The 21565-nt window shown below is 47.8% G+C and overlaps 7 protein-coding genes across 7 annotated transcripts; 3 read left to right on the top strand and 4 right to left on the bottom strand.

The window, feature by feature from the left end:
* Positions 1-6: 6 nt before the first annotated feature.
* TREMEDRAFT_71796 (uncharacterized protein) lies at positions 7-8393 on the bottom strand (the record flags this gene model as incomplete). Its single annotated transcript, XM_007005187.1, has 9 exons — positions 7-328; positions 375-534; positions 698-886; positions 931-1071; positions 1147-6865; positions 6913-7001; positions 7062-8168; positions 8214-8318; positions 8364-8393. The coding sequence occupies 9 exons, from the start codon at positions 8391-8393 to the stop codon at positions 51-53; spliced, it is 7818 nt and encodes a 2605-aa protein (XP_007005249.1). The 3' UTR covers positions 7-50.
* A 753-nt stretch (positions 8394-9146) lies between these two features.
* TREMEDRAFT_68993 (uncharacterized protein) lies at positions 9147-10668 on the top strand (the record flags this gene model as incomplete). The annotated part of the gene is made up of 8 exons (XM_007005156.1): positions 9147-9284; positions 9448-9549; positions 9638-9704; positions 9892-10096; positions 10169-10211; positions 10260-10328; positions 10370-10425; positions 10593-10668. The coding sequence occupies 8 exons, from the start codon at positions 9147-9149 to the stop codon at positions 10666-10668; spliced, it is 756 nt and encodes a 251-aa protein (XP_007005218.1).
* Positions 10669-10735: 67 nt separating this feature from the next.
* On the bottom strand, positions 10736-12651 carry TREMEDRAFT_68992 (uncharacterized protein; the record flags this gene model as incomplete). The annotated part of the gene is made up of 4 exons (XM_007005155.1): positions 10736-11016; positions 11228-11646; positions 11911-12244; positions 12474-12651. 4 exons carry the CDS (start codon positions 12649-12651, stop codon positions 10736-10738), a joined length of 1212 nt encoding a protein of 403 aa, XP_007005217.1.
* A 300-nt stretch (positions 12652-12951) lies between these two features.
* On the top strand, positions 12952-14151 carry TREMEDRAFT_62877 (uncharacterized protein; the record flags this gene model as incomplete). The annotated part of the gene is made up of 3 exons (XM_007005075.1): positions 12952-13436; positions 13540-13825; positions 13996-14151. The coding sequence occupies 3 exons, from the start codon at positions 12952-12954 to the stop codon at positions 14149-14151; spliced, it is 927 nt and encodes a 308-aa protein (XP_007005137.1).
* Positions 14152-14296: 145 nt separating this feature from the next.
* Positions 14297-16390, bottom strand: TREMEDRAFT_62876 (uncharacterized protein; the record flags this gene model as incomplete). The annotated part of the gene is made up of 10 exons (XM_007005074.1): positions 14297-14428; positions 14710-14977; positions 15151-15220; positions 15265-15395; positions 15440-15525; positions 15576-15652; positions 15698-15799; positions 15846-15947; positions 16026-16214; positions 16258-16390. 10 exons carry the CDS (start codon positions 16388-16390, stop codon positions 14297-14299), a joined length of 1290 nt encoding a protein of 429 aa, XP_007005136.1.
* Positions 16391-16903: 513 nt separating this feature from the next.
* On the top strand, positions 16904-18324 carry TREMEDRAFT_13370 (uncharacterized protein; the record flags this gene model as incomplete). The annotated part of the gene is made up of 2 exons (XM_007004817.1): positions 16904-17993; positions 18125-18324. Coding segments are annotated over 2 exons (1290 nt in total), but the record flags the coding sequence as incomplete, so codon positions are not given.
* A 1322-nt stretch (positions 18325-19646) lies between these two features.
* On the bottom strand, positions 19647-21324 carry TREMEDRAFT_68989 (uncharacterized protein; the record flags this gene model as incomplete). The annotated part of the gene is made up of 4 exons (XM_007005154.1): positions 19647-20355; positions 20477-20913; positions 21069-21131; positions 21229-21324. 4 exons carry the CDS (start codon positions 21322-21324, stop codon positions 19647-19649), a joined length of 1305 nt encoding a protein of 434 aa, XP_007005216.1.
* Between the last annotated feature and the right edge of the window lie 241 nt (positions 21325-21565).

Raw genomic sequence — 21565 nt, 5'->3', positions numbered from 1 at the left:
AGCTTTCATTCACCTCAAAAATAGATCAATGCATCGTACTAAATATCAAGCTAACTCCGCCGCTTACTAGGTCTCTCTCTCATTTTACCATCCGCAAACATTTTAACCTTTCTCTTCTTCGCTTCTTTCTTCATCACCCCTCTTTTCTCTTTACGCAAAGCGTGGCGCTGAGGATCGGACACCGCCATAGAGTTCCGAGCTTGTCGACGTTCTTCACGTTTTTCAGTGGTATGACGACGAAGGGATTCCCAAGTTTTGGCAAAGTCCGAAGCGGGCACTTTGGTCTGAACAAAGTCACGAATCTCAGTGGCGAGTGCTCTGAGTGCGTCTGATTGTCAGTGTTACTGTTCTCACACGAGAGGGATGATACATACCAAGTTCGGTTGCTGTAGTTGATAACTCGACATCATCCAGAATCCGGTGGATGGGACTGAGTACGTGGGGTAAGAAACGGGAGGATTGTGATCGGGAGAGAGTTTGATACATTCCTGCGAAGAATCGGAGGATGGCCATGGTGGGTGGAATCCAGAGGTCCTATTACATCAGCGACTATACATGACTGGCAACACCTTTAATCCTCCTCTGACCATTCCAACAGGCAGCCCACATTATCCTCTTCCACTCAGTCATGAATAACGCGAGCGACCAGAATGTGATGTTCGCAGCCGTAAAGAGAAATCCGAACGTAGACACTTACCCCTGTAAACATGCTCTGATGGGCTGCTGGACGTGTGACCACGAGTTGTCGAACGAGGTAAGACATCCGTGACATTAGCCATGCCAGTGGCCACTTACTCTTCCCGCCCCTAGATTCTTCGCCTTCATCCTCATCGCTATCGTCCTCATGTGCAATCATACTCGGATTTGTACCATCCGCTTCTGTTGTCTGGAACATCAGCTGATCGTTTCCCGAAGAAGTCTTGAGCTCACCGCCCAATGTTTCCCTATATGCCATAACAACTTCGCCAGCTCGTCGGCCAATTTGCCGTCCACAACCACATACTCCCCGTCTTCGTTTTTGCCCGGAGTAAACAGCAAGCATGCTTTCTTCGTCACTTCCAATAGTTCTTGCTGTGAGAACACTTTGTACGGCTCTTTCTGTATGGTTAGAAGCCCGACGAACGTACGGACGGTGGCCATGCGGACTTGGTCGTGTGGGAAGCCTAGATGGTAAGAAATATCGGTCCAGGGGAGTGATGTCACAGATATTTCTGGAAGCTTAACCAATTTGGATGCGAGTGTCAAAGCCTGCAAGGGAACAGGATGAGATAGAGAGATAGGATCGTCCGATTCTTCCGCTTTGGCAACATCTTTAGCGCTGCTTTGAATAATGGGTCTGATAGCTGAGGCGACTTCGTCCACCAGTCTAGGATCCACGTCTTGGATGTCGACAAGAAGAGAGTAGACCAAAAGCGATGTCAGACCCAGAGCTGGGTTATTAATCTGATTCAACCAACTCTGGAGGACTTGTCTTGTTTTCACCCTGTGTTCATTCCCAAATCTTCCATACAGTTTCTGCACCAACGCACCCGCATTGAGACGACACTTTTCGCTTTCATCGTTGGTGATGACAGCCACAAGAGCAACAAAGAACATATCTCCATATTGTTCGATAAGCTGGTCAGAGAACTTGTCGAAAACGGCAGCGAGAATCTCCATGACACTGATTCTTCCCGATTCGAACTCGTAGTCAAGATTCTTGGCTAAGAAAGTCATTTGAGCTTTCAGACGACCGGGTCCTTGAGGGAACTCTAGAAGGAACTGCATGAGCAACCCACGACACATCTCTTGCACTTGTACCGCTTGGGAAGTGACCATGATACTTGATACTCTTTCCATCAAGTCGTATATCTCCGGAATGACGAATTGTCTACCCACTACCGAACGGAGGATAGTGAATATGGCGCTCTGTCGAGAGGGATCTTCAAGATCTGGAGTGATTATCTCGACCAGATATTTGAGTTGAGTATCTGTGACTTGAGACGTCTTGTTTTCTCTTAAAATCACCGCTAGGGTCTTCAAGGCAATTTGAGCAACTTCAGATTCGGCAGAGCCTCCAGCTGACTTGAGCACTTTGAAGATGTTACTGATGAAGACGGGAAGAGCGGCGTCGACCTGAGACAAGGGACATTTGGTGATAGCCGCTGCGGCCTTGAGACCGAGACTGAGCACTGAAGAAGTTGGAGAGTAAAGCGTGTTCCCAATGACGTTCACCAGAGGAGCCAATCGTGAGAGATGACCTGGCTCATCGAAATTGAATTTACCCCTTCGAAAGGCGGTAATAAAGAGGTCCAGACCGAAAGAGACGAATTTGTGCGCGTTCAGAGGAAAGAAATCTTCTTGTTCCCTGTCGTCCCTCTTCATCCGTACGCGGTAGCTCTCCTTTGCTGTTGCTTCTTTCTGAGCTTTTCGTTTGACTCTGGTGTATCCTGAATTGCCAGAAATGAGGGAGTAACAGAGCGAAAGGATATCTTCAGGAGAAAGCATGACGTTGGCGTTCAGACCCAGAGCAATGCGTCGTAACACCTCGTCCACCTGTTTCATGGTCTTGACCGCTTGAGAGGCATGCATTATCTCCTTGACCGGAGCTAAAACCGAGCTGAGTTTGGCGGCGGACACGAGTCGGGCGACCAACTGGAATGTGTCAAGACCCCGCGATGTTGCACCCTTGACCTCCCTCATTTTGGTCTTGTATCCCTCTGCGGCTGCGTCTTCTCCAGATCCACCCCAGATTACCTCGGCTGAGATAGATACCGCGTCTTCCACTGCAGCGTTGAGGTCGATGAAACGGTCGTTCGCTTCGGTGGTAGCGAGCACGAGTATAGAATGAGTCGTCACTGCCAATACATGTTTCTGTGGTCCTCTCTGCAACGCAGTTCGTAATTCTTGCAGCACTCGTACGAGCCATGAAGGTCCGAGGTACACTGCAATCTTTCCAATGGTCTCTCGAGCGATGTCACGTGTGTCCTGCTCTTTACTACGAAGGATTTGGGACACAGTCGTCAAGCCACGAGTGATTTCGTTCGACCCAAGGTCACCGGGAAGCTTACTTGCCAATTTCGCTACACCAAGAGCAAGAGGAATTCTGATCGCGGGATCCGTCTCGTCCCTTGAAGCCACAAAGTCGGAAATTGCAGGAAGTAGACGTTCAGTGACCGCCTCTGCGATCTTCGAGCTTGGAACCCTTTCGATGGGTGTGATCTCTTCCGGCAAATCCCCGGCATCTGACTCCACTTCTTCCGCCACTTCAGCTGCGTCAAGTGCAACTGCTGCTGACTGGGGATGAGATTCAACGACAGGCGACTCGGCTAACGGAAATGTGAAGTTTTCAAGCAGTGCCGATATAGTCCTGATGAAATACTTTTGTTGAACTGTCTTCGTCTTTCCCGCCTTGAGGTATCGCATGACAAGTCCGTTGTATCTGCTCCATCTCAAGTGCCCTCCCAAAGCCCCAAGGGTTGTTATCGACTCATTGATAAGATGATGGTCCGTCACATCGGTTGCACCATTAATGATATGCTCCAGGATCGGTAGGAAAATGTGAAACAAATTATTCTCGCCCACCACACTCTCTGAGATGAAGTCTCGTAGGCGTCGAACAGCTCGGGATCGTCGATGAACTTGGATGTGTCCGATATTGATGAACACATTCGCCTCCTCGTCTCCATCCGCTAGCAGGGGAGTCATCTCTGTAAGAGTGGGCAGACCAGTAGAGATTTGTACAGCGTGGGAGATGACCAAGAGAGCCTCGTTCCGGACCAATTCCAATTTAGATTTCAGTGCGCGACGAAGGCCAGGAAGAATGATATGTGTAAGAGAGTCGATGAGTGGACCTTCGGTGGCAGAGCCAGCCAGGTCGATGAAACGGCGAAGAACTGCGGATGAGTTCGTACGGATAGACAACTCCTCGGGTTCGTGGATGAAAAACAGCACTGTACGTAGAATGGGAAGCCATTCTCTACTCCCAAGTGGCAACTCGGCATCCGTGTCTGTCAACATAGCGAAAGCCTCTAGTCGCTTATCAAAATCGGGCTCCTCGATCCGTCTGGAAGAATAAGCGTTCAGGTTGCAAATCAGGTCTATCGTCTTCTGCAGGGTTGTGTCCACTTGACCGAATGTCTTCATGACAGCCAGGACGGCTTTACGGGAAGACGGGAAGAAGATGACTTGCAGTTGTTGGGATATGAGCTCGTAATTTCGCTCGAAGAAGGTGCTCTGGGGATTTTGGAATTCGGGTGACAAGACATAGAGCTTTTGCAAAGTGTTGAGGATATTGGCTTTACTCTTCTCCGAGACCTGTTTATTTGACCGTCGTAACATCGGTCCCAATAGCGAGACCAACTGCTGAGCTTGTGGGCCCTCCGTCACAATGTCCGATAAGTTGGAGAGGATGTTGAGAAGCCGCCGCATGAGGTCGTCACCGGCTTGGCTCATGTTTGGCAACAATTTGATGATGTTGTCCAACAATGGTTGGCATTGTTCCCTCAGGACTTCTAATGAGTCATTTTCTTCTTTCCCATCACCAAGCAAAGATTCGACGATGTCAAAAACTCTCGCTATAACCGCAGGCTTTACCTTGACTGCGGTCATACAGGCGAATGCTTTGGGCAGAGTTCGTTCATCGTGTCGTGACAATGACGGAGCTGTAGATGGGAGAGAGGCTAGGGCAGCGATGAGGTCCAGTGTACCAGATGGGGCTTGAGTGTTTTCGATTTCGAGTTTAGAGAGACGTGGGGAGATGGCGACAGCAAAGATGTGTGGTAAGAAAGGAGAGAAATCAAAATCGATGGGGGAACGGAGAAACTGTACCAGCCGTTTGATGGCTGCAGTACGGACCCCACGAACTTGACCAGTTGAGTGCGGAACCTCCTCTTCGTCTTCCTCCTTTTCTTCTTCCTCCTCTCCTTGGTCCTGCTCAGAAATCATTGCTCCATCGATTTCAGTCTGTGCGTGACGCAAAAGAAGGATGACAGCATCGATGAGTCGAGACCAGTGTGGTAGGGTTTGTGGACCTAGGTAGCGTAGCACGTCTTGTAGTAAAGCAAGGAATCCTATTCGCTGCCTGACAGGCGGGCTGATTTGAGAGAGTGGTTCCAACATGAGGTCCACCAACGTACCCAATTCGGCGGATGTGCAACCGCTCAAGGCGGTCAGGACTGCCTGCTTCCTAGCACCAGCCCCATGGGCGCTGGACTTCCCCCGCCGTGCAGTGATGATCCCATAAAGCAGCCGTATGACAACTGGTAACAACTCGGCACGATGTTGCGGCTCGATGGCTTCACTAGTGGTCCCAAGAGGGAGGTGTGCTAACTGATCACGGAATTTAGAGTCGTCGAGCAACGCCTGGAGACTATCGTGGTACGGGTTCAAACTGGGAGATTTGTAGGTCATTAGGCACTTCAAGGCAAGACTTTGCAGCTTGGACTCTCCACGACTGACCAGCTCGAGGTAAAGGATATGCAGTTCATCGGTTCGGAAAGCAGCTTTGGGGTTTTGAAACTTTGCGAACAATTCCAGATACACCGCTGTGCGTGATTGTCGTTGTCGTGTGGACAGCTGCAGTTGGGTGATTTCGGCGTCTGAATGGCGAGCGACGGAGAATAAGATGGGAACGAGATGTCGGGTATGCTTCTCCGCTATTGACGGGCAAGCACAGAGAACGGCAATCAGTTGAGCTTCGTAATTGGGGATGTCAAGTACTTCATCGGAGATCTGGGATGCTGTGTCCTGCTGGTCGGCGACGTCTTGGTTTGTTGTAGACCACGCGGCTGCCTCAATCACCCGAGATTTCTGCAGGTTGGGACAGAGGAAGTCCTCGTTGTCCTCGTCGAGTCGATTGGTAGAACCTGGGGCGCGTCCATCATTGATCCATTGAGGTGTCTCGGACAGAAGGTCGGTCGTTTTGGACCGAGTTTCCTGTTGCACCTTCTCTAGCTCTCCCCACACTGTCGACCAGATCAAATCACCGTGCATATTGGCCAAAGTAGCAAGACTGTTGACGACCTCTGGGTATATTGGGCGGAAATTGACCTTCAGCTGCGATAGTAGGTACTTGATGGCAGCTCGCAGTAGCTCATCTGGAGCATCTACCTGGGGCAAGGCTTGCAGATACCTTCCCAGACGGGCGATATGAGTGGTACGCTCGCGGACGTTTCGAGCGGTCACTTCTGCAGATTCCACATGACGAGCTAATTCCCACACTTCTTCGGCGGTCCCTGAGGTAGTATTTTTCAGAATACGTAGAGTTGACAAACGAAGGGACGAGTCGGATGACAACAGGTTTGGGAGTAATCTCTCGGATACCTCGGTGATGAAAGGTGGCTCTGTTGGCCAACGATCGAGCAATGTAGCGACACAACTCAGCACCTCTCGATTCCACCCCCATTTCTCCATCAGGACAGGTAAAAAACTCTGATCGCACAGAAATTGCTTCAGGGGAGAAAGCTCGTCACCGTGTCGTTCGAGTAGTCGGATACAACATCGCAGGAGCTTTGCCAAGATATGAGCGGCGTTCCAGGGGCTAGAACTAAGCCAAGTTTGTCGCAAAGTAGCTGCGCTGAAATTGGCTTGAGCTTCGATCAAGGCCGATATCATCGCTTGCAATCGGATAATTGTTCTTTTATTGGTGCTAGCGAATAATGGTAGGAGTTCGAGAACATGACCCACGATGCGTCGATCGGCCGCACGAGTTTCATCGGTGATATCGGTATTGTCGAGGCTGTCCTGCAGAGCAGAGACAAGACTGTCACGCCAACGTCCACCTTGGACGTTGGAAAGTCCGCCTGTCAGGTAGCCTGCAGTGGCGAGAGTACGCAAAAGCTGAAGGATAGGGAGGGGTTCCGTTCGCACATTGGCCAGCGCCGATCTGTCAAATAAGCGACGAACACTATCATCCTTGAAAGCTTCACTCACTTTGCAATATGAGGCAACAAGAATTGTTCTACCCCAGCCCACTTGTGCGCGACCAGCATACTAGCGAATGCGTACTTTTCATGTACAGTCTATGAAGTCAGTCACTAGACATGGGGCCGTGAAGAACACATAACAAGGTGTTCACTCACCAAAACGTCCCAAAGTTTCTCGATGAGCTGTACTCCTGGGCTAAGCCATTGTTGAAGATGTCCCACCTCAAGACAGCCGACAACAACTGAGACCAAAGCTCTTCTCCACTCTATTTCGGTATTGTTAATCTCGCCGTCCATCGACGGGAGCTCCTGCACCAAAGCCTGCAGCTTGAGCATTGCCGGTCGGATATGACTCTCGGGAAAACGCTTGCCTTTGCGCGTGAAGAGAAGGACCGATAGGAGCTCAAGCAGCGTTGTGGATGATGCTGAAAAGGAAGTCACAGGAGTAGTGGAAGAAGAGGGCCCTATGGGAAGGTCTAGGCGTGATACGACAGCATCGACAATGGGCGTGATTGTGGAAGAGGAGCAGTGATGGACCAGAGAAGTCAACACCTTCATCAGCATCGATTTGTTGGTAGAGTTTGAGGTCGCAGCGGCATGGTCGAGTAATGTGTCTATCACTGCCATAGCCCTTGAATGAAGGTTGCTTCCTTGTCCCTTCAGAGCGCAAGCCCAGACCACCTCCAATCCTTCACTGTCGTCTTCGAGCATTATGTCCATAAGTCTAGCCAGCCCATCTCCTCGTGCTTTTCGGATCACCACCGACCATGCTTCGGCGATGCATTTCCGAACGTATGATTTGTTACGCTTTGGCACCATATACAGCTTTACTTCGGTCCATGTCTCTCTGAGGACTCGTTGGGAAGCTGGATCAGATTTGAGAAGGTGGGAAGTAATAGTACGAAGAATAAGCGACAGAGATGAGTATGCTTTTTCCACTACGCTTGGATCCAATTGAGGGATGGAACCAATGTGAAGAATGTGTTTGACCGTTTGGGGGAGCTGAGGGATCGCTTCGGCCATGCAGGTCTCAAATAGAGCATGATGAAGGGATAAGACCGACGAAACGCCTGAATTGGAGTGGTCGTCGTCGGGTTTCAAGGCCGAGTAGAAAGTATAGAAGTTGTCAGATATTGGCTGAAGGTTCAGGAGGATGAGAGTCAGGGTGGTGGAGAGGGGTTTGATGGAGGCATGAAAATTTTGATAGCCAGTGGTGAGGTCATGAATTGACAAACGATCAAGTTCAGCTGTGAAAGGGGTTCGCTGCTAGTCAGCGTTCAGGCTGATCAAGAAGACGGAAAGACTTGCGTTGTCCTCGGTATCCGAGTCATACTCTTCAACATTCCATGACGGTCCCTTACGCTTACCGACATCCACGGTGACTTGCTTGAGCTGTTCAGTGTATGTGGTATACTACGGCGGTCAGTCCAACAGCTAAACTGCTGTATGTGCACTCACCCTGAAGCGCTTCGATGGTGGCTCCTCCATCCTAGCTAGGTATCGATGAAGAGTATCCAGTTCCGATATCTTGTGTTTCTACTCAAGTACGAAGGAGCATGATAGGGTGAAAGATGCAAGTATGTAGATGCAAAGAGTGATAGGTTTAAGGTAAAAACTCAGGTGATCGAAGACTATGAGAAATTCTACTTTCCCACGGGTGACGTTTTGATTGAACGAACCTACTTTGCCAGTCTGCGATCCGAGACTGGCTCATCGCTTCCCACTGCTTATCCTCAGCCGGTGCATAAAAACTATGAGACAGGTTGTGCATGACCAGCAATCCACACGGCATACCCATATTTCTTCTACAAAGGTTGTGATCTTGAAGTAGACACTAAACCCCCGGAGCCTAAAAAGCTCTTTCGGGGGTGATTCGAACACCCGACCAAGGGATAGAGAAGATGCAACCATTACAGTCCCCTACTCTAAACCAGCTGAGCTACCGAAAGTTGCACGCTAGCCTGCTGGCCAGCGTGCCCTATCAATATGTTAAATGTCCGCGCAACAAGTGGATGTCACGGTGACACAAAGCTCGCTGTCGGTGAAAGTGACAAAGTGCTGAGTGAAACGTCGGGTCCATACTACTGAATCGCCGAAACGCCGATATTCGCGCTATCAATATCTTATCGCCGACGCTGTCGAGTTCGCCCTTCCACCCAGCTACCTCGACTTTGCACTGCCGCACTGCAAATTGGCATAACTTCCATGAATCTTCCTAGTCACACTTGTTCTCAAGACATAATGCCTTCGGACAAGTCTACGCGTCCCTCTGTCGTCTTATCGACCGCCCTTCCCCTACCCATCTTCCGCCAGCTCTCCAACCGACGCGTCGTCCTCGCTTCCTCCAGTCCGAGGAGGAGAGATATCCTAGAACTAGCCGTGAGTCGTTTCCAGCCCCCGTTATCTCATTAGATCTCTATCGACACTTTTTGCTCTCCTCTCTACGGCCATCTGCCTGTGGGCTATCCCATTCTTCTCTTGAAGTGGAAGCAATGAAAAGTCTGATCATGCATTGTTACGAGTTTGGACTGCTAACGACCAGGGCTTGAGACCAGAGATCGTACCTTCCACATTCGCAGAGGACCTTCCTAAAAGTCAATTTGACAGTCTGGGTGATTATCCCGTAGCTACCGCTGGAGAGAAGGTCAGTCATTTCACTATTCGTTCCTCACTATAAGTCCGTGCGATAGCTCCGTCAGTAATCGAGGTTGTGGTAAAGAGCTGATAGTCAGGCTACAGAAGTATACGAACGTCTGGTGAGGGAGAATCAACATGATCCCCCTGATTTGGTTATCAGTGGTTAGTAATACATCCCTCCCCAACTCCTCACATCTGACGCAATCGATCCCAAAGTCGGGGCCATGATTTTCATCTCTTCACAAGTGCGCATTCCGCAAGGTAAAACCTGGGCCCTTGGAAGTGTAGCGAGGTGGCTCTGCCTACCTTAATGAAGTGACAAATGGGAAGACTTGGGACTGACATTTAGCCGACACAGTAGTCATCTTCCCTCCCGAAGCTGACACCCGTCCTGGTGGTATATCACAAGGGGAGACTTCCGAAATACTTGAGAAACCTTTTTCGAAGGACGATCAAACACGTATCCTCTCTTCTATGTCTGGTAGAGCTTGCGAAGTGGTCACTGGGATCTGTATAGCTTATCCTATCATCGAGGCCCCAGGTTTCAAGCTACAGTAAGCTTTCCCGGTGTCCATCCCATTCCTATCTGGCTTGTTGGTGGAAGGTTGGAAGAGATTGATGTGAAGGTCTATCTCATGCTCCACCATTTGTCATTTCTACGACAACTCCGTGAGTTCACATACCATGAGGCTGGAAACTAGGTCGCTGATTGAATAGAAAGAACTAATACAAGCGTATGTGGACAGTGGGGAAGGTATCGACCGTGCGGGGGGTTTTGCCATACAAGTGAGTCAAGCTATGCATATAATGAAATGCTCATGTGATAGGGTCTAGGAGGATTATTGATTGAGCGTATAGAGGGGAATTATGATAATGCTGTCGGGTACGACTCCCTTATTCTCTCCTCACTGTTCATTGATCCTTGCATCGTCCCCTGCCTGCACCCAGTCCGCCCACTAAACAACTCTCGTAGAAATCCTCTCCTCTTTCGCTCCGCCGTGCCATATCAATAGGCTTTGGGAGGACTCGAGGACCTAACTGACACCACAGCTTCCCCTCGGCCCCGTTCTGGCGGTGGATGTCCGAGTTGGCGGAGGAAGGAGTTTTCGAAGAAGCTTGGTCGTGAACCATCGACCGCATGGGTGGATCATACGCCACGAGTCTCATTACGCAAGACGCATATGATTTCTATTTCACGGCCGCATGGGTCCAGCAACGACGACACGTTCTTCAACAATGATATTCTTTTTCTTCCTTGGGTATATCGCATTCACCTCTTCGCGCTCCAGATACGATTGTCCACTCTTGATAGAGTCGAAATTGGGATTTTGATTATGGTCATTCGTGTTGGTGATGTTCAAAGGGAGGAATGGTTCTTGCCTATGCCCTGATCTGTCCGTGTCCGACTGATTAGGTGTGAGAGTGTAGATGATCTCAAGCGCGCTTAGTACTCCTCCGTATGCCGATGAGATACCTTCGTAGTCAGCATGCCCCTGTAGATCCCTCCTTACCTCTTTCCCTTCTGCCTGCCGACCCTTCTTGACCCTTTTTATCCATGGCTCCACCCACGATAATCCATATTAATCCCATTACACAGAGACGAAGACTAGGATGTTTGTCAATAGTACAATGAAGCGGGAGATAGGTGAATAGGGCTGAAAAAGAGAGAATCATGGAAGACTCACCGGTATCAATGATAATCACACTAGCATTGCATCTATGCACAATCTTTTCATAATTAGGTGTATGACCACCAATGACTCTCCTCACTCCCAATTTCTCCTTCAACTCTCTAGCCCAATTACAGACAGTCTTCTCATCTTTCACCTCCGCTAAACCACGCCACCAAAATGGTCCTCCTGCGTCGTATACTCCCGCCTCGGCAGTGGTGGTATCCTTCGGTAAACCAGAGTACGGGTTAGGCGGATGAGGTGGGGCCAGAGGTGGTGTGAGGGCTTTGAGGAGGAGAGAATGACCGAGGGAGTTTATGGATTCTGGATAAGGTGTGAGATGAGGGTATGATGGACGGAGAGAGCCGTGTGTGAAACAGAGAGTGGGAGAAAAGGGGTATGGGGAGAGAGGGACTAGAGCAGTAGTCGAGTAACTTGAGCATCAGATGGTTTCTTTACTTTCCCTGGTATATTTTTCTGACACGACGCAGACTATCTTTATGACCCTCATCTCCAGTTCCCCCTTTCCCTCCGGAATATTTTATACGGAACAGCGACAAAGAAACCGTTATGAGTGTACAAGGCTCCGACGAATGTTCTCCCAACGCAGGACCAACCTCTCATATATAGACGGGGTCCACAAGGAGTAGATCTAGGTAGCTGGTAGCCAATAGATATGGGATATTACTAGTACTCACTTGGCTAACCATTCCCTACCCAACCATCCATTCACACTCAATACCTCTTGCCTTTTTTTCACCCCTTCAAATCTATCTATATCACCGGCAGTAACATACCTCCAATCTCCAATAGCGTTCATCATCTCATGATTCCCCAAGATACTTACCACTCTACCGCCCGCGTTGGAAGCTTGAGAACGAAGATCTCTCATGAGTCTATAGATGTCTAGAGCGTATGTGCCTCTATCGATGATATCGCCAGTTTGTACGAGGATGTCTGTACCTCCTATCCAGATGGAAGAGGTGTCGATGATGCTAGCCATTTGAAGGACTGTTTTGGCATTTTCCAGATCTGCTATTAGTGGTCAAATTCTCCCATGATGTCAACCCCCGGTGGAACACCCTGGGGACCACGGCTATGAGAGGTGGTTGTGTTGTACTCTTGATCGTCGTACGTCGTCGAGGGTTAATGACGGGAAGAGGACAGCAAGAGATCGGAAAATCCATGTTATGAGTAACAGAATAGTCAGGTAAATAGGTAGGTTAGGATAAGAGAGAGAGAAGTAGAGATATGAACGTACCACCATGTAAATCCCCCATGGCCACCAAACGTTGAGAGAACACCGGTTCTCCTTGTCTTCTAGGAATGTCATTGGGCACAACGGGCGACCGTGATGCCGCGATGAGCACCCAAAGAGCTAAGAGGATGATAGAACAGAATAGTATGACCTTGAGATTATCCTTGATATATGTGGGCATGTCGTCTATGTTGAGAGGCTGAATGATACCTTCACCGTAGGGAAGAGATGTGAGAAGATGAACGAAACAGACGTTGACTTTTCTTTCTCGATCGTTTTCTCTTTCGCTTCTCCACCTCGTTCATATAACAACCCTCAAAACCTTCTCTATTTTCCACTCGATATAGACTAGAAAGCTTCAAAAAATAATTGTGAAGTCAAAGAGAGTGACAGCAGATCGCATAAGTAGAGACAAAGTTAAAATATCTACACCAACACAGAATCTGGGATCTGACTGAACAACCTCTGCTATTAAGACAAAATGTCAACTTTCGCCTCTGCAAACTTTTCCGATTCAGACGACGAAGACGCCGATTTCCTCCCTTCTCCCCCCGCTAAGAAACGTCAACGATCGCAATCTGTGGAGCATGCACATGAACGTGTTCCAAATCCGGAAGAGATGAAAGTCAAGGAGGAAGAAGAGAAAGAGAGAAGACGTCGAGCAGAGGAGATATTGATGGCCATGAAGGCTGAAGCTTCATCTGATCAAGTTCTACCCCCCACAAAACCCTCATCGTCTACGATACTTCAAATTCCCACTTTGTCCACGTCCACCGTGACCGGACCGTCCGAGAAAGACACCATCGTCAGATCGGCACAGGAGCCAGACGTCTCTGAGGGATCTCGAAGTGTAAACGCGACAGAAAAAGATTTTCAGGAAGGCGACAAGGGTGACAAAAAGAGTGCGCAAGATATGATAGACAAAGAGGGGCAAGTGAAAATAATAGAGATCAAAAGACCCAGGAGGTTTGCGGGGGAGACCATTTAGTCAGTCTCTTTTCTTTAATCATCATCGGCTTTGTTGTTCGTCTTCTCACTTGCTTACATGTCATCTCCGTCTTTCCCTCAGATCCTCCTTGGGTTGTGACCATAAGTGCTGCGGTGGCCAAGATGAATTTCCCGAGGAAGGTTTGTTGACCCAAAGTGAGACAATCCAATTGAGAGCGGACGACCCAGAAGCTATCAAATATCTTTCCACTGAATTCACATCAACAGACGATAAACCTCCCAAAACCTCCAGTACGGATACTACCACTCCTGGGAAGAGTGCGAAAGGTAGAAAAAAGCCTCGGGTATCGTTGGAAACTATGGCTGCTGCTATTGATAAAGGCAAGAAGATGACAACTTTGGAAAAGGTTAGTTTGGAGAACTCTTCGCTCTCCCCAATCACCCCTTTCATCCTTCTTCCCCGCCCTCTTCCAACATGGCACATATTCCCGTTGATACGTTTGTCGTACTCCGGTGGATTCTCAATAATGAGAATGGGTCTCTGTCATGTTCAGCTGGATCATAGCTGATTTTCTAGTCCCAGTTAGATTGGAAATCCCACCTTTCATCCGATACTTCCATTCACGATGAACTCGAAGCTAATCGTCGATCTGGGGGATATCTCCAGAAACGCGATTTTTTGGACAGAGTAGGGGAAAGAAGGGAAGAACAATTATCAAAAGCACGTCGATGAGACGTTATCACCAAACGTCAATCACGATGTAGAGATCTGCATCGATCCGTGTGGCAGAGAATTAAGTGGCTATAGAGAGTTTTCTGATAGGGTTTCAATGTTGTATGACATGCATAGCAGCCTGATTGATGATTGATCTATACGTTCAAGCGGGAGTAGGACTTTTTTGTCTTTCCCTCTGGTCTGTTGGTGATTGGACGAATTCGCCAGATATAAGACGCTCAGCGGCGTCGGGATGAGGACCGTAAGATCTCATGGCGTGGTCGGCACCTGCAATCTGGACGTTAGTTCTGGACTGAAATTTCCCAATCTAATGAGGCAATTATCGACCGTTCTCTTGAGATATCCCACGAGTCGCGAACCTCGGCAATCCAGCGAGTCGGAAGATATAGAGCATCTCACCCAAGGGCCCCCAAGGGATGTAGAGAAGAAGACGTGAAAAGTCGACGATAGAGTTTGTGCAGAGGATTCGGATTGCAGGAGAATCGATCATACAGTCACTCAAGATCACTAGACTAAGACACCAAGCAGGGTGCAGAGAAAGACTATCATGCTCACTTTCTGCAACAAGTCAACTCCCCATTTTGGTACAATTCCAACTGCAGGCCCCATGAACCTAGCCAGATTACTGTAAAATGGTAGGCGGATGACTTGCGATTCGTCATAATCTATAGCGGCTATGATCCGCTTGACGACCTCATGTGGTTGAACCGGAGGAGCCAAGAAGTTGAATAGTTTAGAATTGGGGAGAATGGTTCTGCTGAACATGTGCGTCTGGACAAAAGATGGTATGACTAGGGTGGTGCGGATACCTGGGGCTTTGTATCTGATATCAACACCTCAAGTCTTGTCTCCCTTCCGCCTCATGAACACACTCGCCTCCTTGACTGGTTTATACGATCACCGACTACGATGTTTGCATTTTGAACAGAGCTTGAAAATGGGAGAAAGCATACAAGTATGGGGGGTGAGAGAAGTGGAGGAGAAGGAGATACTCACCGATTGTCCAACTCGAACCTCAGACATGAGTGAAGAGATATCACAGCTGCTTTACTTGCACAGTAATCGGCTGTTCATCAACACACAAACGTATAATGACAGATATCAACTCACCCATCTGGGCCGAACCTACCAAACCCATGATACTTGACATAGTCACCACATGACCCCTTTTATTTCTGATCAAGGCAGGCAGAAATTCCCGCAGGACCCAGAAGTGAGATAGTGTGTTGGAACCAAAGGTGCTTCTTGTCAGCTCTGCAACTGATCTCACAACTGGACGACTGACTCTCGTACATCATCGTCGGAAAGATCGAGTAAGAGTTTCCCTTTGACAACTCCGGCATTATTGACGATAACGGTAGGATCTCCGATCTAGCAATCAAGTTACTTTCACGTTTCCGACCAAAACCTAGATGACTGACCTCTTCCCTGATCTGAGCTGCGACTGTTGATACTTGCTTTGGATCCGACACGTCACAGACATAACTTGTGATACTGTCTTTTCGTCAACTATGAATATCATTCTTGGCAGAGGTAGACCGACAATTTTCAGACTCAACCTTTTGGGGAGTGTTGGTCAATACGACAACTGTGACATTCCGCATAGCCAGAGTCTCAGCTAGAAGAGCTCCCATACCAGAACCACCTGAAGGTCAGCTTATACTTCAGTTCATGGTGATGATGGGACTTACCCCCTGTGATCAAAACGATCTGTTCTCCCCAATCGAGTTTAGGCGGCGCGAATAACCAAGAACCTTGACAAGCGTATATCCTATCTGCGTGATTCCACAGTGCTGGGACGTTAGCCAGTTAACCTTTTCACCTAAGTCACTCTTGTGCTTCAACATAAAGGTAGATGGAGGTGTATAGACTTAGCGGTAGAAGACAAGGGTAATCAGGATGAACGATGAGCGACTCGCCTATCAAACACACCCCTGCTGTCCATATACAGCTGCCTAGGAAAGTCGGATCAGATTGGTTCCTCGCCTGAGAATACACCAGCAGCGGTACGAAGACACAAAACATGGGCGAAAAAATGGTCCCCTGGAGGACCTTGACGACTGAGTGTTAGGTATCACTCTTTTACCTGCCAAGAACACTCACTGATGTCCAAGTCGAACGTGCTGGGAGAAGCCATACTGGGTTGCTCTCGTTCCATGGGGTCATCGCCGATGAGAGCTTGGGCGAGGGGATCATCAGCAAAGGGAATGTTACTTGCCGTCATTTTTTCCGTCATTTTTATGATGAAGAGGAGTTTAAGTGTACGAAAGAAGAAGACATGTTATATGGGGAAGGATGTCTTTATGGAGCAGACGGTGGGTCTCATGGTTACCGTCGTTGAGTACGACGATCACCACGAGTGAAAGTATACGCGTAGATAGAATGGGGCCCCAGGCATTAGGGTAGTGATTAGTTAGTGTTTAGTATTTTTATACGGGTAAGTAACTTACTGTACCCAGCGTTTTCAGTAGTGATTAGCATTTCATTAGTATTTTCCAGATATTTGGATACTAATTGATGAGGTACTCACCTCCCCCTTCCACCCGATCCTCTTCCTCCCTTCTCATCATTCCTAACGCTCTTTATGAAACCCAACATACAATTATCTGTCATGCCAGGAGTCACTCAACCTCACAACCGTCGTCGAAGAAGACCTTCTGGTGTCTCGTCAAGCACCAACACGCACTCCCCTCCAACATTCCTTCACCTAACTCTCACATTCCTCCTCCTCTGTCTCCTCATTCCCCCCATATCAGCAGCACCGACCTGTCTCCGATTTGCAGATTACGACTCTATCAACCAGCTTTTCATTGACGGCGGACCTGGTACCAAAGTCCTTCTCTGTCCCTCTAAAGTATATCGATTATCAGGAACCATCGTCTTCACCGCAGCCGATCAAGAGCTGGCCACTTTCGGTTATCCCACTGGATCCGAAAGAGCTATCTTACGTGTAGAATCGAATATACTCGCTACTGCTGTTCAAGGTGATTGTCGACGTTGTGCTAGAGTAAGTATCCGATCTCTTGTCATAGACGGAAACCGTTCGAAATTAGGTCGAGTGGTGGAAGGAGAATCTACAGGATTGGTAGTTTTAGGAGGAAATGAAGGTCAATCAATCCGACAATGTTCAATTCAAGATCCAAGAGGTTTCACAGCTATTCATATTAGAGAAGGAGATAAATTACAATGTACAAGTGCTTTAATTGAAGAAAATCAAATAGGTCCAGTTGGAGAAGAATATGATTCAAATGTCGATGGACCAGATCCTGAAATGTCACCTTTAGGTCGACCTTTAGCGGATGGGATAAGTATAGCATGTCGAAATAGTCAAGTCAAAGGGAATACTTTTTACGATAATACAGATGCTGCTGTTGTACTTTATTGTGCACCAGGGACAGAAGTCACGGGAAATACAATTACAACGAGAACGTTATCGGCAATGGCAGGTATTTTAGCTGTTGATGCTGCTCCTTTCGATGGGGATTACAGTGGGACTGTCATTGAAGGAAACACCATAACGGCGGAATCCAGGACGATTCGAGTGGGTATAGGATTAGGTTCAGCCGTTTGGTCAGATGACACGGAAACGGTTCTTAAAGGTGGAAGGGTCTTGGGTAATAGTATCAAGGGAGATTATATGGGTTTTGGAATAGCAGCAGCAGGATTGAAAAATTGGATAGTGAGAGATAACGTTGATACAGCGATTCATCAAGGAAGGAGAAGTGCAAGATGTTTCGAAGAACCTATCAATCCGGAACCCATGGCCATGGTGTGGGATAAGAAATCAGTTATAGACAGTGAAGTACAGGATGACTTTCAGGATCATGAGTTTCAATATGGTATGTTCCATTGTTCCATTAAGTCTACAATAATTTCAGCACCCATGAGTCGGGTCCTTCACATCGTTCCTTATGCCCTGCCCTTCTCGAACATGACATTTCTCAACAGGATTTTACACCCTGACACATAGTCGTATGCATCGACGGTCTCGAGGACAAACTTCATCTCCAACCAATCCCAGATCTCCCTGCTACAGTAAAAGAACCTGAACCCGAGCCGACAGAAGTGATCACGTTCAATACCGGTTCTGAAGTGATGGACGATATTCTTGAACATAGTCAGGATCGTATGCTTGAAGCTATAGAGCATCTGGGACGAGTGATGGATATTTATGTGAGGGAAGGTCATCATTCGTCCGAAGGGTGAGTCGACTTCTATCCCTTCTCCTCGTGCTCCCTATAGATACCACTTGACGTCACATTTACACTCCCCGCATCCCAGGCTTTCCGCCTGACTCATCTCGATAAACTTTCTAACGACTGTAACGCGGATGAACACATCGTGCGATTGTTTCGAGCTTATTCCGTTTGAGTTCAACATTTAATCGTATTGGATTGTGGAAAATGAGAATTCGATGATTGATATCAGACATTCCGGAGGTGATATGTTCGGTCGGCTCGTAGCGATGGAAGAGAAACAGAAAATCCTCATGGACGCAGCTACGTCGATGCGGTCGGCAGTACGAGCATGGGATAAAGAAATGTTTGAGCTCAACGTGAGTTGTCTCTTTCCCTCAAACATGATCCCTTTTTTCTTGTGAATTTCCTTCTACAACCAAACTGGATCCTAGATAGATTTACATCTTATACCCTCGAGGACAAGCTTGCATCTACATCACTGCATATAATACGTATCGTTCAAAATAAGTCTGAACCTGATCCCATCCTGATGCCCAGTTCTGGCAAAACGAAATCCTTATAGCTGTCCAAGACCGACTCTATCAATTCCAAGGCCACACATCTTCAAATCAAGATATCCCCGATCACTCCACTCCTCCTCAGCAAAATGAAGAAGACCGTCCGAGATCAGATCCGAGACGTGCAGAGGGGAAAGAGATGGAACCGTTGAAAAGAAGAATAGGATCCAATAATGCTAGGTTTTTACGTAAATTAGGTTTGACACCGTCGAAGAAGAGTGATTGGGATCCGGTGTTTAGACTGATTTTGGGTCAAACTGCTTTTTTGGCGTTGTATGCTTTGGGGAAAAGGTTATTGAGACGTAGAGGACATAGGAAGGCTTTATGAGGATCCGAAAAGATCGAAAGGGGGATGTCCATGCATGTTAGATATATGACAAGGTGTTTTTGGTGATATTCTTGAAACGGAGAGACGAGAGACCGCCGCGTTCCACTCGATACTCCAACTCGGTCGTTGACATCCCGACGATGTATGGTGGGGCCCGTCTGATGCCGGAATCAATTACGCGAGGGGTTGTCCAAACTGAGAGAGCACTCGTCCGTCGACTGACCATGTCATGATGAGTGGAGACTGGCGTGACTGATAATTGGAAAAGTCGCCTGGATGATTGAATCAATGCTAAGAAAGTTCAGCGGAAGATAGTCGTACAGGAGCTCGACCACCTCTTCCACGTCTTTCCTTGCAGGGCTATTCTTTCCCTCGAGCATCTGATGACCAGGCCACTTCACTCAAGTCCTAATCATCCTGCCTAGTCTTCAACAAATCCTCCAAGCCAGGTGGTATCTCCTGCATCTGAACACTCGGTGCCGCGGCAATATACCTCAATTTCTCCATAACAGCGAATCTTATCTTCTCCAAATCAACAGGACTATTCTTATTCTCCTTTCCTCCAGCTAAAGGAGGATGTAAAGAATAATCCGGTGCGTAATATTCATGATATTTTGTCCTTGGTAATTGATCAGGCATCTTGACTCCAGTCAAAATACCAGTTTCGTACGCCCAACATCTAGCGACTGAAGAAATCCTATATCCTCCTCCACCCAAAACGAGTAATGGTAATCCGAAAGATTTGACGAATCTGACACATTCTCCATGAGCTGCTATTGAGAGGTTGAAAGTTCCTAATCTATCCGCACCTAGACTATCGGCTCCACATTGAAGTACTATAGCAGAAGGTCGAAAACGGGAAATTGTGGGTTCTATGATATTCTTGAATAATGAAATGTATGATTCATCATCTATCCCATCTTTCAGAGGAACGTTGATGGCGAAGTTTTTACCATCTTTTGCACCTGTCTCTGAAAGACCACCAGTACCGGGAAAGAAAAGTCCGCCGTATTTATGGAAAGAAACTGTGAGGACACGATCGGAAAGGTAAAAAGCATCTTGAACACCGTCACCGTGATGAATATCGATATCGATGTAAAGTACTCTTGGGTGAACCCTATAAAGTCAGTCGTAAACATTACCAATGCTTCTCGGCGATAGGAGAAGACTAGCATGGAGCAGGAAGGGACCGGGGGGGGGGGGAGGGTACGAGAGTGAAATAGATGTGGAAAACTCACCTGAGTAATTCTAAAATAGCTAAAACAATATCATTTATAAAACAAAATCCACTCGCTTCTCCTTTTTTTGCATGATGTAAACCCCCACTCCAATTAATAGCAATATCCGTTCCCTCACTGACCAACCTCTTAGCAGCTGCTAAACTCCCTCCTGTATATTTCTGACAAAATTCAAACACATCGCTGAAGACAGGGCAATCATTACCGACATTATATTTCTTTTCACCGTATTCCAATAGATTCTTGAGTTTTATGGCGGATTTCGAAGCGGGCAATACGCGTTGGAGGAAGTCTACGTAATCCTCAGAATGATACATTGTCATTTCTTCTGATGTGGCTAATCGAGGGGAATGGATGGTCATTCTTTCGTGTAGTGAATAAGCTAGGGCTAATTGGGTGGTGAGTTCTAATCGGAAGGGACGCATAGGGTGGCGGTCCTGTGAGTCAGCACGGCTGCGGTTATCGTCCACGCATGGTCCCAAAGTAGTATGAGAGGTAGTGGGTGAGAAAATGCTCGATGTGGGCGGCGATCAGTGAAGGGGAGCGAGAGTGACGATAAGAGAAGGAAAAGAGATGAGAAGGAAGAACACACCCCATAGTGATATTCGCCCACACCTTTGGGATGATAGTAGGATACCTTGGGTAAAGAATGAGGCTGGGTGTCAGCAACATCTTCTCTCTCCCTCACACATCTTGCATGACCATATGAGTGTCCAGTCATAGAGAGAAGTTGAAGCTATGCGTAGACTCACCCGGACTATCGCAGCTTCATCCTCGGGGATGGACAAGAATCGGTTGTCGAAGAAGAACGGCGAGTCGGAAAAGGTAGGATAATCATGAACCGTCATCTTCTCTTCCACGGGTGTTCACTCATCCGACGTGATCCAATCCAAAGTGTGTGTCAGAGGTACTTCTCCGTACTATGTTCAGTGCCGCGCACAATTCAAGTCTGATACGAAAAGGTGACAAGATGAAAAGGATGTCAGGCGAGAAGGGGGAAAGTGGTTTGCAGTGATTTGTCAAAATCGCTTCTTTGGGCAATTCTGTGTGGATTCTGTCATCCACCTCTTGCTTAAGTAAGTTACTGCT

Source organism: Tremella mesenterica (genome assembly GCF_000271645.1).
Source record: "Tremella mesenterica DSM 1558 unplaced genomic scaffold TREMEscaffold_6, whole genome shotgun sequence".
Classification (NCBI taxonomy): domain Eukaryota; kingdom Fungi; phylum Basidiomycota; class Tremellomycetes; order Tremellales; family Tremellaceae; genus Tremella; species Tremella mesenterica.
The sequence above is the reverse complement of the archived record's forward strand: the minus strand, read 5'-3'. Positions and strand labels throughout refer to the sequence as shown.